The sequence below is a fragment of the Echinococcus granulosus genome (assembly GCF_000524195.1).
Source record: "Echinococcus granulosus chromosome Unknown EG_S00045, whole genome shotgun sequence".
Taxonomy (NCBI): Eukaryota; Metazoa; Platyhelminthes; class Cestoda; order Cyclophyllidea; family Taeniidae; genus Echinococcus; species Echinococcus granulosus.
The window spans coordinates 200,163-213,336 of record NW_020170425.1 but is presented as its reverse complement, the minus strand read 5'-3'; the positions used below and the strand labels follow the sequence as shown (position 1 = coordinate 213,336).

At 37.2% G+C, this 13,174-nt stretch overlaps 1 protein-coding gene across 1 annotated transcript; it reads right to left on the bottom strand. All coding sequences in view use genetic code 11, as the record gives it.

Moving 5' to 3' along the window:
* Positions 1-2,006: 2,006 nt before the first annotated feature.
* On the bottom strand, positions 2,007-12,305 carry EGR_05737 (Kinesin-like protein KIF3A; the record flags this gene model as incomplete). The annotated part of the gene is made up of 14 exons (XM_024494986.1): positions 2,007-2,099; positions 2,221-2,276; positions 5,135-5,228; positions 5,927-6,040; positions 6,636-6,830; positions 7,245-7,508; positions 8,649-8,845; positions 9,361-9,535; positions 10,225-10,422; positions 10,796-10,935; positions 11,602-11,713; positions 11,739-11,974; positions 12,012-12,180; positions 12,216-12,305. The coding sequence occupies 14 exons, from the start codon at positions 12,303-12,305 to the stop codon at positions 2,007-2,009; spliced, it is 2,133 nt and encodes a 710-aa protein (XP_024350579.1).
* Between the last annotated feature and the right edge of the window lie 869 nt (positions 12,306-13,174).

The following is a 13,174-nucleotide window of genomic DNA, read 5'->3' as shown; positions in this document are numbered from 1 at the left end:
TAATAATGGTCATGAAGTAAGTTTGCACGAAATTTTTAATCTGCTTTAAGTTCCAAATTAATCTCACAAAACTAAACAGGTATTATTTCAGGAAACTAAGTAAGGTATCGACTAAAACTTTGAAGAATAAGCACTGAAATTAATTTAAAATGGAATCAGAGTAAATTCCCTGACAGTTTAATTTTATCTGTACGTTCGACTATCCTGACCCTTCAGTCTACACAGCCTGTGCTTCCCACCACCGCATAGCCTTCTGGCCATGCTGATAAATGGCTAATCTCCAAGACCTATCGAGGAAATAAACATAGAAAAAAGAAATTCCTTGCAATTTGTACACAGTCCCTTTATTTCAAGTTTAAATTGTCACGAAAGAAGCATTCCTGATTTGAGTATTCACAAACGATACGAAAAATGGTATACCAGATATAAGCAGCCAATTCTATTTAATTTTTTGTGGTAAAAAATCGTATTACTGCAAATGGTAGGAGAAACTCTTTGAGAGTGCAACAGTTTAGTTTAAACTTCAATTTTAAGGAGCGAATCACCTGATTTTCGATATGTTCATATTCTTGTAGTCAATACATTCTATGGGAATGACGAAAAAAGAAGTCGCCAAGTACAAACAGTTTTTTAAATTCCAAACACTAATTTCGCGTGTAAACTCTGATTAATTCTTGAAGAACTTATTATCCTTTGCGTATTTTCCATCCCCCATGATGCATAATATTTATTTGTTGTCAAAAGCGAGTGCTTTTCAATTGAATGTTATGGTAAAAATTACAGTAAAATTGAAACAAGGCAGGATATAACTTTTGTTACTGCTTCGCTGTGGTTCATTCGGAGTTCTGTCTTTCGTGGTAGGTGTGGAATTTAAAACACCTGGAAATACCAAAAATTTTCTTTAAGTCGAGAGTATCAGAAGTGAATTAATTATACACAATCTGACCAGTATGTCTTTTGTGGATATAATCTGCATCTAAGTCTTAAAGTAGACAAGTACAAGTGCTCGCAGTCTTTAGAACAGTTTTGCCTAATGGTGTGAGCTTATTCTTTCGATAGTATGAGACCTCTGCTGAGTCTAAAAGAACATTTTTGTCCCAAGATCATGACTACTAAACAGCTATACAAGGCTTTTTTATCATTTGAAGTGGACCAGTGCAACACTGCTTCGGGAAGTTGTCCACACTATGTTCCAGTCCCATGAAAATGTACAGCTTGACAGATTTGATGGGTCTCTTGCAGCACTAGTGCAATTCCGATGCATGGGGGTAGTTATAAATGGCGACAACCGGCATGCGGCCCATCAAAAACTAGCAATGCGCACAGTACTCCTTCTCCGCTGAAATTTTTGTAAAATGCTTTAAGAGCAAAATCCGCGGTGGGCAAAGTAGCAGAATATACCTCCAAACGCTTTGAGCACAAACCTGGAATAACTAACGCATGGATTTCCCACTAAATGATAGCAGTAGTCAGCATGTAGTCATCAAAAAAGGAGTCTAACGAGTGGTTCCAAATGAACTGTATGTAAACGCAAATAGGGCGGGCTAAGGACTTAATCTTCTTAACACTGTAACATAAATCTTTCAAGATTAATAGTCTCAGTGTACGCGGGGTAATAATTTGATATCCAAGACAGTAATCCATCAAGTGTAACCAAAAGCTCCTACAACATTTATGGACTTCTGTAGTTCCTTCTTTTATGTCTAATGTCCACTCTTTTTGGGGCAATAACGCGGTATTGCTTCCCGTCTGTCAAGAGTTAAACAACAATAAGTGCGCAAGGAGACAATCGGGGGATACATGTTCCCAAAGGCTAACAGGTAGAATGAGCTTTTCATTACGGTTTTGGGAATTGTATGAGTAAGCAGCTAGTACAACACACCATAGTCGGACGCTGCGACAAAGGGATTTCGCTAACGACTTGCAATGACTACAGATGAATTTCCGTGGTTACTTAGTCGTTGATAGCGGTAAAATTTGTGCGTAACGAACATTTGCGAGGTCTCTTAACAGAGGAGGGCATAATTAGTGCTGCCCTTAGCATCCCTTGCCTGAGTTGAAACGCCGATAAATTTGCTAAAGAGGGTGGCCATTTTGCTCTAAGATTCTGTTAATGCCAGTTGTTGGAGTATTTATGAAGCAGATTGATGGTAACTTAAGAGAAAAGAAACACAAAACCGGCATCGGAAGTGAGGAAATTCAAGGCGATTCCCAACGTACGTTAGAGTATGTAGAGCTACCAGGCAACTGAAGATCAAATGAGGGTTTTATTAGTTCTGAAAAGTTAAGAATAGAACGGAAAAAGCTTTAAAGAGAAGCTGCTAGGGAGCAAAATTTATTGGGAATCGGTTGACATTTAAGCATTCAACAATGGGGAAAACGACCAGTATTGGAATCATAGCTGTTTATATCTACCAATAATTTAGAGTACAAAAAAAACTCAAGAAACCAAAATACACTTCTGTGTTGAGTGTAATGCTGTAACAACAACTTCCCAAATAATTCACACAGTCTTCAGTTACAAATATGTAAAGTAGAGGCATCAGTAAAAATACCATTTTGGTAAATGGCGGTTGCTTCTAAGTTGGTAGTGGTTAAATTCACTACATCCGAAAAGATAACCTATTGAATATTTAGGCCGAGTTGAAGGAAAGCGTGACCAAAGAGCCAAAACGGACTACGAGTTTTAAATAAGTCTCTCGAACTACCATTAAGCAAAACCTGAAGGCATGCATCTCCAAGCCCAGAGAGGAAAAACGAGCTCTAAAACTAGTACAGAATATCTCCAGGTTCAAACATGGCCCAATTTTGCTGTAGCGGAAACTTGCTGAGGAGGGGCTTACTATCCTGTCTGGGAGTTACTAAGGCTAATAACTGGACATTTGCACGTGAAACTTTTACCAGTAGTTGACTTAATACTCTCCTAACAAGATCACTCATGCCAAGCGAAATAACTGCTATTGTAGATACTGAGTGGCCCTTTAGCTCAAGCCGAATTAGCTTAATCATGGAGCAGAAATTCACTAAACTGTTAAGTTTTGATTGAGAATAAACGGGAAATTGAGAGATTGGGTTTTAGGAAATTGTAGCATACACTTCAAGTCAAAAATTAAGAAATAATCAACTATTAAACCCGAAACTACCTAAATTTGAGATAAGAGCCGTCAAGGAGTTAGCAGGAGCTCCAAAATGCCAAAGAGAGTTTGTGATACCTCAACAAAACCATCAAAAGGTCTTATATCTATAGCCGATTTAAGGTGTTTTTAAGAAAATTGAGGAGAATGTAGAATTCATTACTGCCTGCGTCAGTAATGAAAGAGGATCTACTCCTATTATTGACCAGTGTGGCAGCAACCAGCGGAAATCGCGAGACAATTAAAGTTAGTTTTGGGTTTTAGCAAATAGATCACATATACCCTGATTCGCCACCTTTAACACCTGAGGATTCAAAATTGACAAGTCCGATAGGACTGCTTTGAGGCATATAATTTGAGTTTACAGCCTTTTGTTTATTTAGATATCCTGTCTGGTAGTCACGAGGCGTTGCATTAGGCTTAGCTACAACATTACACCCTTACTTCGTTGGCGTTCTTACCTTTTTGAGCTACTGGTGCAAAAATCGTTGGTTTGACTTTGACAGCAACCTTCACACCGAGGCAGTGTTTGGGAAAATTTGAGTAGAATAAAAGTTGGGATCTGGGATTCGAAAGGGCTTTTGCTCTGATGGACTTACTTCAACAATTATTCGATCTCAAAAATTAGAATTTGCAGTTAGTCAACGAAGTAGCAGTGAACTGGTAGATTCCAAATTCAAGGTATGAAGCCTCCGATGTATTTTTTTACTCTTAGTTGCCTTTGAGTCTTTATGAGCTAAGCAGCAAAAGTGAATTTCATAGTGCTAATTGTTCTCTTCTTGGCCTAAAAGCACTCGAAGTGCTGGAGGCGAAGGGGTAATAGCAAACCTCCGCGTGACCATAACCGGGTCGGAATCAGCACGATTACTGGACCATGACAGTAATAAGAAAGAATAAGAGTTGGGAAAGAGACAAGTCATCGTGCCATTTATCGCAAATCATCATAGCAATGACTTTCTGAGGGCAAATAGTGCAATGTAGGACCGACATTTCATTTTCAAAGCTAACACTTGAATTTAGGAAGGATTGGGTGATAAAAGTAGTTGTTTCGGTTTATTCGGCTGCATTCACATTCTTCAATGAATGTGTCAACCAATTCTTTCGGAAACCCCCATTTAAGCACTATATCTTCAGTTTGATTTATGACGTTATAGAATGGCAAACCAGTAGTAGGAATCATGAAATTGCACTATGAAAAAAATATGTTGACCGTAGGGAGAGTCAGCGTATGATTTTAGGTGGCAATTGTTATTTCAGCTTTAACCAAATGCGTTGTTGCCTGTTTTCAGCAGAAATTTTCATCAAGTCTGTAACTATGAAGTGATGACGGTAGGGAGTGCTGCATCCGTCAGCAAAATACGCGAGAGGCTTGTTGCTACAGAACAAAGCTATGAATCAGCGATAAAATTATCCTCAGGGACGTATAATTAGGACGAATCTGAACTGTGCAAAGATCTCACTAACTGTGACAAAATGGCAGTTTTAATTCCGCCTATAATACACAAGTGCACAGTAGTTTGTTTCAGATCAAATTCAATGCAAATGTGTAAAGGAACTAGTAGGTAGTTACTTGGATAAAAATTAATAAAATGCTTTGCCATTTATTAGCTGGCCATTTTAATACATTATGCTTGCGATCAAAACATCAAATTTCCAATAGGGATGCACAAAAACTCTATTTTAATTAAAAGGGGAAAATAAATGGAAAAAGGCTAGATTTGATAATAATCAACTACGTGTGAAAAGGACAAGGACTCCCATAAACTTTATGACAAATATGCAGAACAGATAAATCTGCGGAACAGTGTTATATCTGCTCACACTTAAGAGGATGCGACAAAACGAGGAATGTCAGGTTCCTTCATGTGGCACAAGACAGAGGCAGGGGACTGATGATCATGAGCAAGGGGAAGCAACAGACAACATCACATGCAACATTCGGTTTTTTAAACCACTGGTACATTAAGAGAGAAGAGTTCGCGAAATATGATTAATAGTACCCCGTTTCTTTTTCCTTTTAGATAAAGTTCTTCTTTTTTCTCCATCAGCAGTATTGTAGCTGAGGTAAACGTTCAGGAAGTTGTCATCACCTGCCTAAAAGGCGATAAAAAGTAGTCGAGGCCTAGCACCCACAGATACAGAAAAAATATCGGATAGATAACTCACACTAACTCCCCTATTACAATATACAGCCAAGAGGAAATAATGTCTAGGCAGCACTACCTTAGGAAGGATTTAAACACATATTTCACTTATCTCTTTCTTGACAGAAATTAGTTACGTGAATCCAATTAAACGCCCTACTTGCTTGTGTAATGATACTAAGGAGGAATGATTAAACGAGACAAAAGGGTGTATGAGATAGCTAGAAATAAGATACTCCTTCTTACATGTGACCCCATCTCCAGAATACTGTTTACTCCTCTCCTACATTTTAAAGATAATCGTTCAGTCGCACATATTTTTTAACACGATTCTCAAGAATTTTAGAATATTTTAAGACAAAAAAAGCTGGGAAACAAATCTTGGGTTTTACACTGATGTATTAATATTTCCAACGGATAAAGCAATAACTGTTAAAGGAATAGTCATTCGCATTAAAACAATAGTCACACAAGATTTCATAGCCCTGCTAAATCGACTATAATGTGCCTACGTAATAAGTAAACAAGTATTACAATGCGAAGTATGTAGCCAGAAATTATTCAAAATATGGCTCTAATGAAAGAAGTCATGTAACAGCATGCATAATTACAATCTGCCAGGACAGCATCCAAAGGACAATAACTTACCGAATCCACCTTATTTTCCTTCGACCTGTTCATATTATTCCCTGCATATGCGATGCAGTGCAGCTGCCATTCACCAACCTCATCATTCCATTGAACATTCCGTTCAATGATGCTCTGATGTAGTAGAGTATCTTTTAAATCAAATTTGATACAAACAAAGTTGAAAAAAATGAAGAACATCATGCAAGCCTTCTACACAATTTTTACTTTCCTCCAACTTGGTTTATTCTCAGTAGTACATATCAATGAATTTGCAATTTCGACGGTTCACAGCACAAAGCGAAGGTAAAGATGCGATCAAGAGGTTTGTTTTCAAAACTATTTGGGCCTCAAAAACCCATAAATATCAAAGGGACACAAATTAGGGAACATACTCCGTCACCCAAAAATTTGCTTAAATCAAAAGGATGCTGACATCTCATTAGAACAGATTCCGAAAAACTCACAACGAATGCTCATTACCAAATTTCATCATGCAAAACATCAGTTAGATATGTTATGGAAGGAAAATATTGTTTACTTATTTGGTTGGAAAACTGCAAGAGCACTCAGTAAGTGGATGAGTTGAAAAAAGCCTTTAGGAAGATTAATAAGACTGTGATCACTCACTTAAGCTAATAATATTCAGCTATATTGAATTTAGGGTTGTTAACGCATGCAAGATTTTACGAAGTGCTATGTGTTCATAGGATGGGGAAAAGTGACGCACCTGGAAGTTCTTCGGAATGAAGTGATTAATTATGAGGATTTGCAACTGCAGTTCTCGGTTCAGTTGACGAATGTTTTCCAACAGATCATCCATCTCGCGCGTATTTGCAGATCGTAAGTCTTCCAATTCGGCTTTTGCTTGCATGTAAAGTGTTGTAAGTTTTTGGAGTTTTCTGCGCTTTCCAGTAGCCTCCTCCTATTAAAACAGTAAACAAATTTTAAGGGGTAGTAGGATTCTTCGAAGCCGTAAATACAGGGGATATCTACTTGTCAATAATTTTAAACAATTTAAAGCAAATTTTGTAATGAGTTGCATGTAATTGTGAAAAATCCTAATTTTATAGCACAAACAAGGTACACAAAAATCCAGACTCACCAATCTTCAAGGATGCAGCAAATTTTTTGCATTTTATAGTTGGACTATGTTAGGATCACCTTATCAATTATATTGAAATGATTAGAAGAGGTAATCAGCTCAATTAGCTCAATAGGATAAAATTTGTGGCAAATGTAGGATTCGGCGTACGAAGGCTCACATTAATTACCTTTAATCGAGGAATTCTCAAAAGCATGTGATAGGTGGTGAAAACAATTTTAAATAGAACAAAACCTGCAGTGAGTTGTATTTCTCTTCAATGTTAAAGCGCTCCTCTTTCTTCTCTTTCAGCTTCTTCCGTAAGCCCTGAGTCCTCTCCTCTTGAGCCCGCATCTCCTCCGCTGAGCGCTCCAGCAGCCGTGCCTGAGCCTCCGCCTTCTCAAGGAGATTCTGTCCACCGACTATTAGGCGCCGCTCCAGCGCCTCCATGCGTGTCCGCACCTCCACCTGCGCCCGCCGTGCACATGCTAACTCCTCCTCCTTCTCACCCAGGCGTTTCTATCCAGCAGCAGCAAATCATGAGATAGTTACTGACACGACGTTATCTCCGTAACTTTAGTTATATGGTAATTAAGGCATTTTTGTAATGCCTTGTACACTTTTAGAATATGTGCCATCTGCAATTCACAGGCAAAAGTAGCAGTTGCATGAATTACCTCGGCGCAATAAATGGACGTGGGTATCGCGAATATAATTTGTAGTACATTGTCAAAAATTAGAACTCTTGTAATGATGAGGAATATTACTCAGTCATTTTGGTCATGTTCATGTAATACTTATGTTGTTTTAATGTGCCTTTCAGGGAGGAGGCAAGCAGGAAATTCGAACCTTGTAACTGGATCGCCCTCTCCCTTACCTAGTGACTGCGGCTCCCCTCCTTCTTGAATATTGTATTTTCCCTATACATCTTGTCGTCTTTAATAAAGATGTCCAAAGCAAACCAATCGGGCTTGTCTAGGAACGCTAGGAATCGGGAAGCGGAGACCGAGGAGTCTCGCTCCACATTCACATCTTAGCAAATTTTGGGATATATAACCGCTTCAGTTTGTTTTAATGGAGCATTTCTGCAAAAACTTTTATTTCACTCATTCGAACTTCGAGATTCTGATTAGCTTCCTGGCTAAAGAATGGAGAATTGTGCGTATGGGCATTAAGTAGAAAAATCGACTGAACTACTTGAAAGCTTACAAACACTCCCAATACATATTGGTGTAGATCAACCACGTAAACTTTATCACCCAAATAATGTCCCATGCAATATCTGTAGCGGTTAAATCGACGGCTTGTCTGCATAAAAATTTGAAGTTAAAACCGAAGAAATGTTGGGATTTAAACTTAGTGAACCTTTAGAATAGTTACGAATGAGAGTAAAGAGATGACCTTTGGTTTTTAATCAACAGATAGGCCACTACCTGGAGGTGGAATGATTTGAACGTCCAGTAATGACCTTCATGCAAACGGAAAGCATGGAAATAGTACCTGATTATCGCCCTCAATAAGGTAGTCATGCTAGAACTTCATCTACGTTAAATTAATTTTTCGCACTATTTTTCAAGACTCAAAATTGCCCATTGCAGTCGGTTGATTTATGTGAAATATGCATAAGAGTATAAGTATGGTGAATAAGAATTGAAAAACCTTGATTTCATTCCTTTGTTCAACTTCCATATCCTTCTGTTCTTCCAGTTTTCGTCGGTCAGCATTAATCATACTTTCAATTTCACATATTTGTTCCTGACTCAATTTATTCTCACCTTTTTTCTTTTTCAAACCTCCACCTCCCTTGGGCATTTCATTCTGAAGCTCTGCGGCACCCATTTCGGTGCAAGCAATGTCTGCAAAACGTTAGTATTTGTTAGAAATCGCTACTGCTACTACTACTCTACGGAATGATTTTATCTTAATAAGTCATAAAAAGACTAAAATAGTTGACGACCGAAGAGAGCATGATAGATTTGAACCAGATTTGGGGCCTTATATAGCTAGATGATGCAATAATCAGACTTAAAAAATGAACTATACATTATAACGCACGTTTACAACGACTTCAGATAGCAAAATAAAAGACCAACGCTATTTCAATTCTATTTAACTCATAATTAGTGGAGCAGGACGATATATGCAACATTGGAATCTCAACTAATGGGTAAATAAATGAAAAAATTGCACTTTGTAATTCTGTACCATGACGATGGCAATATCATTTACTGTTTAACAAATCAGATTGCAATCATAGGGTTTCTCTAATGGCATGTAGATGGACAATTAATGAAGACAAAGTACTTTAAATAAATGCTCCAAAATATGCAAGGACCTCGCCACAAGAAACCATAATTAAGTCAAAAACAACCATCACTAAGTTGTGCACGAAGTTCTGCGATCTCCTTTTGGAACTGTCGAATCAGAGCGTCTTTGGGGTCTTCGTTAACTCGGGCGGCATTTTTTATCAACTTTGCTCGACTGGCATAGCGTAGCGTGCTTATTGACTCGTCGTAATTGTAGTCGGTGGGCCCGATATTAGCGATCTACGAGTACGAATGTATGGACGTGCTAGGCTACTCGAAATTCAACAAAACTGACTGAGCAGCCTTCTACGGAAGTCTGTCCTACACTCTGCAAAAATAGCCAAAGCAGTGCATTTTTACACATACATTTTCAATCAATGTTTCAACGAACTTATTCATTTTAGTATTAAAAATACCAGTCGTTCAATAGCTGTTCAAACAAAATTTTAATGCACGTATACAATGGAAATTGAACAGAATGGGGAAACACGGAAGTAACTATAAAAAGAAATAGGTTTTTTCAAAATGAACCAAACAATGGAAATAATAACATTAAGGCATAATTGAGAGGCAAAACGATACAACTGCAAAATAATTATCTAAGACAGCTGCTAATTAAACCACCAAGAAAGGTTTTTACATTCCCTTTAAAATTCCTTATTCTGCCATAGCGGTAATGTCTTATCTACAAGTCTTTGGAATCTTTTATTATTTTACAGGAAGTATAGACAATCAGAAAACAAATTTTCTGCATCCAATTTAGTTTAATGTATTTTTGTTGACAAAACGAAGTTTAATGAAATTTCATATTCAATAGAAATTCAGTGTTATTATAATAACACAAGCGTCCGAAACATTTTAGTAAGATTATTATGTAGCTTATCAAAGAAAGGATAAATATTGACTTTGAAGATTAAAGAAATACGTACCATTACGGTTTTGGAATTTCCACCTAGAGAATCTTGCAAAAGCCTGGTGAGTTTCGAGTTTCTGTACGGAACATGGGTGGATTTACCATCCGCAAGTGCTGAGATAACATTTCCAAGTGTTGCAAGGGAGAGATTAATCTTATTTGATTCATACAAACGTTGTCCCTCAGCTCCGGTTTTGGATTGCCTTTCAGAACCCTTGAATGCAAAAGCAAACTTTTTGTAATACCAACCAAACTTAAATTATTGTTTTACCTTAACATTAAGAATTCTTTAAAACTGTCTACGCTACTTTGACCAGACAATTTTATAGCTCATCCTAAATTAAGAAAGCAAAATTATTTCTGCTTAGCCTTCACCACATATGGATTTACAATACACCTACTTGTACATAAGTTCAGTTTGGGTGGATTAAACGATAAAGTCTCCCATTCCTGCTCCAAAAGTACGTTTCATTTAATCCAAATCATTTACCAGCTTTTGATAGCAAATTAACCAAAAAAACTTTTCATTTTGAAATGTGATTATTAGGTTTGCGTGGATACTCGAACAAAAGGACATAAAAACACACCGCCAAATCAACGAGATGCAATTTTCCCTGTCGAAGAATCCGCTTTTCGTCCCCAAGGAGTTCGGAGCACTCAACGGTTATAGAGAAAATTGCATGGGAACGCGAACTATGTTCGTTCATATTAGTGGCCGCAGTGCAACCTGTATTAGTTGGATAGTGACAATCGAGCGCCTGATTACAACGGAAAGTGGTACGTTTACACAAAGATGGTGTCTTTGGTGGTCATAAATATTGCACCTGGTGCCCGACCAACTGATCATGTTGACTTTCCGATGTGACTTTCGTTGGGCAAAAATAACTACAAGCACACTCGCAGTCCTGAGTGAGCTTTAATTATATGAAAAGTTATTGTTTGTGGTTATTAAAGAATTCCGAGAGGCAGAAAGTATTTTCGGTAAACATAGGTCAGCACAAAATGAATAGTACAATTTCATAGCAGCTTCAGGGTATTCTTATATCTCAGTAGTTTGCAAATGGAACTAGGGTAAATTATTATTACTTCAACTTCATGGAGATTTGCTCAACAAAAGGTAAGTAGCAAAATTAAGAACCTAACAAATCTCAGAACAAATCAATACAATTAAAAGAGGGGACAAGTCAAAATGTGCTGGAACAACACAAATATCTAAGAAGTTTAAAAGTGGAGAACCTTAACCAGGCTTTTAACATCATAAAACACTTCTTTCTGTAGGAATAGTAGTAACAAAACTAAAGATTTGTGAGGTCTATTATGACTATATTACTAACACCTAAAAAATATGTGCATCACTGCGAAATCTGAAAACAAATTTCAAGGTATAACCTACGATTACGGCTTCCTAAATTCATAAGCCTTTCCATTTCATTGGGAGAGTGAACCATTACGCTTGACAGATCTCTTACATAAACCCCACAATCTGGTCGTTCCTTTACTTCTAGCTTCTTTTTTTGATTCCTCACTAACAAATCCCTGATCTTTTAGGTGAAAATGCTTTTGCAAAATTGAAGTTACCTCCTCATTGTAGACTTCAAGATATGATATGTGAACGAGAAATGTGGTCTTGGAATCCGCCTTTGCGATGTGACCAAAAATATGTGCAAATGAGTTTGGTATTATCCCTCTCAACTCTGCGGCTGCACGCATCCCATCCATAGTAAAGGTTTTGCCAGTTCCAGTCTGACCATAAGCAAGAATAGTTCCTGAAAATAGAGACTAGAAAGAGACGAAACGACTTACCATTGTAGCCCCCAAAAATTTGCTCCACAACCGGTCTAGCAACTTTATTGTAAATGTCAAGCTGTTTGCTCTCAAATCCGAAAGTGTAATCGAATACAAATGATTTTGGTGGTTCATCTTCTCTTCTGGTGGGATGCTTCAACGAAACAGTAGCAGTTTCTTCATTAACCTTGGAAATAACATATGGTACAAAAAACAGCATACCTCCACAACAACCGAGCAATTAGTTTGCTCCTCTACTTCACTTAAAGGGCGACAACGAACACATACTTTAACATTCTCGGATGTTGTCATAATTTCAAGTAGCGCAATGAAAAGATTAAATTAGTCTTTCTAAAAGAAGTACATAGCATTCAAAAATTTTCATTATTACGAAAAGCATACGAAATATCTAATTGCAAATTAAAAATTAGGCAAAAACTTAAAAATCAGTCGAACACAGGTTAAACTGAACTCGAGCAGATGGCTCATTTTAAACTTTAACCAACTTTAGAAACAAAGCACAAAGCAAAATATGTTAATTCATCACAGATTTGAGTAGCAGTGACAACAAAAGTAGGCATTACAGAATGAAAAAATATTTATGTATCACCAATGTCGAATCCGACCAATAAGAATGTTCAAGTAAGAAACTAGCCATTAGAATAAAAATATTAAACTATATATTTAGACCTAAAAACCATAAAGTACTTGACAAAAACCTTGATGTGTTTCCAAAAAATAGGATTTGCATGCGTGTAGGTCAAAACCAAAAAAGTGTCGTCCGAAAATAATCAAAAATTGATGGACAAATTTAAGCCAAAAGCAAAAGTGTGCCACTGCGTAGAACCAATGTCACAACTGCCAAAGTAGTAGCATTTTGTCCCGAAAACGAAACTCCGTAAGTTAAATCGCCAAGTTTGTTTTCAAGCATTACAGTTAGATCCCGCTATTTTAGCTATGGAATTTGAAATGGCAATAGCTACGGTAGAAATTAAAACACACTAAATTACAAAATGATGTCAAATTTATTACAAAGGAAAAAATGGCAACAAGGCTAAAAAATTAGGTATATAATTCTGATTATGACTTTGACGACTGTCAAACAGATAATCTATAAAGTTGGAATAGCAATTTAACGAATTCAGGCACTACAGAAATTTTTTCTCATTTTGGTAAGGTTC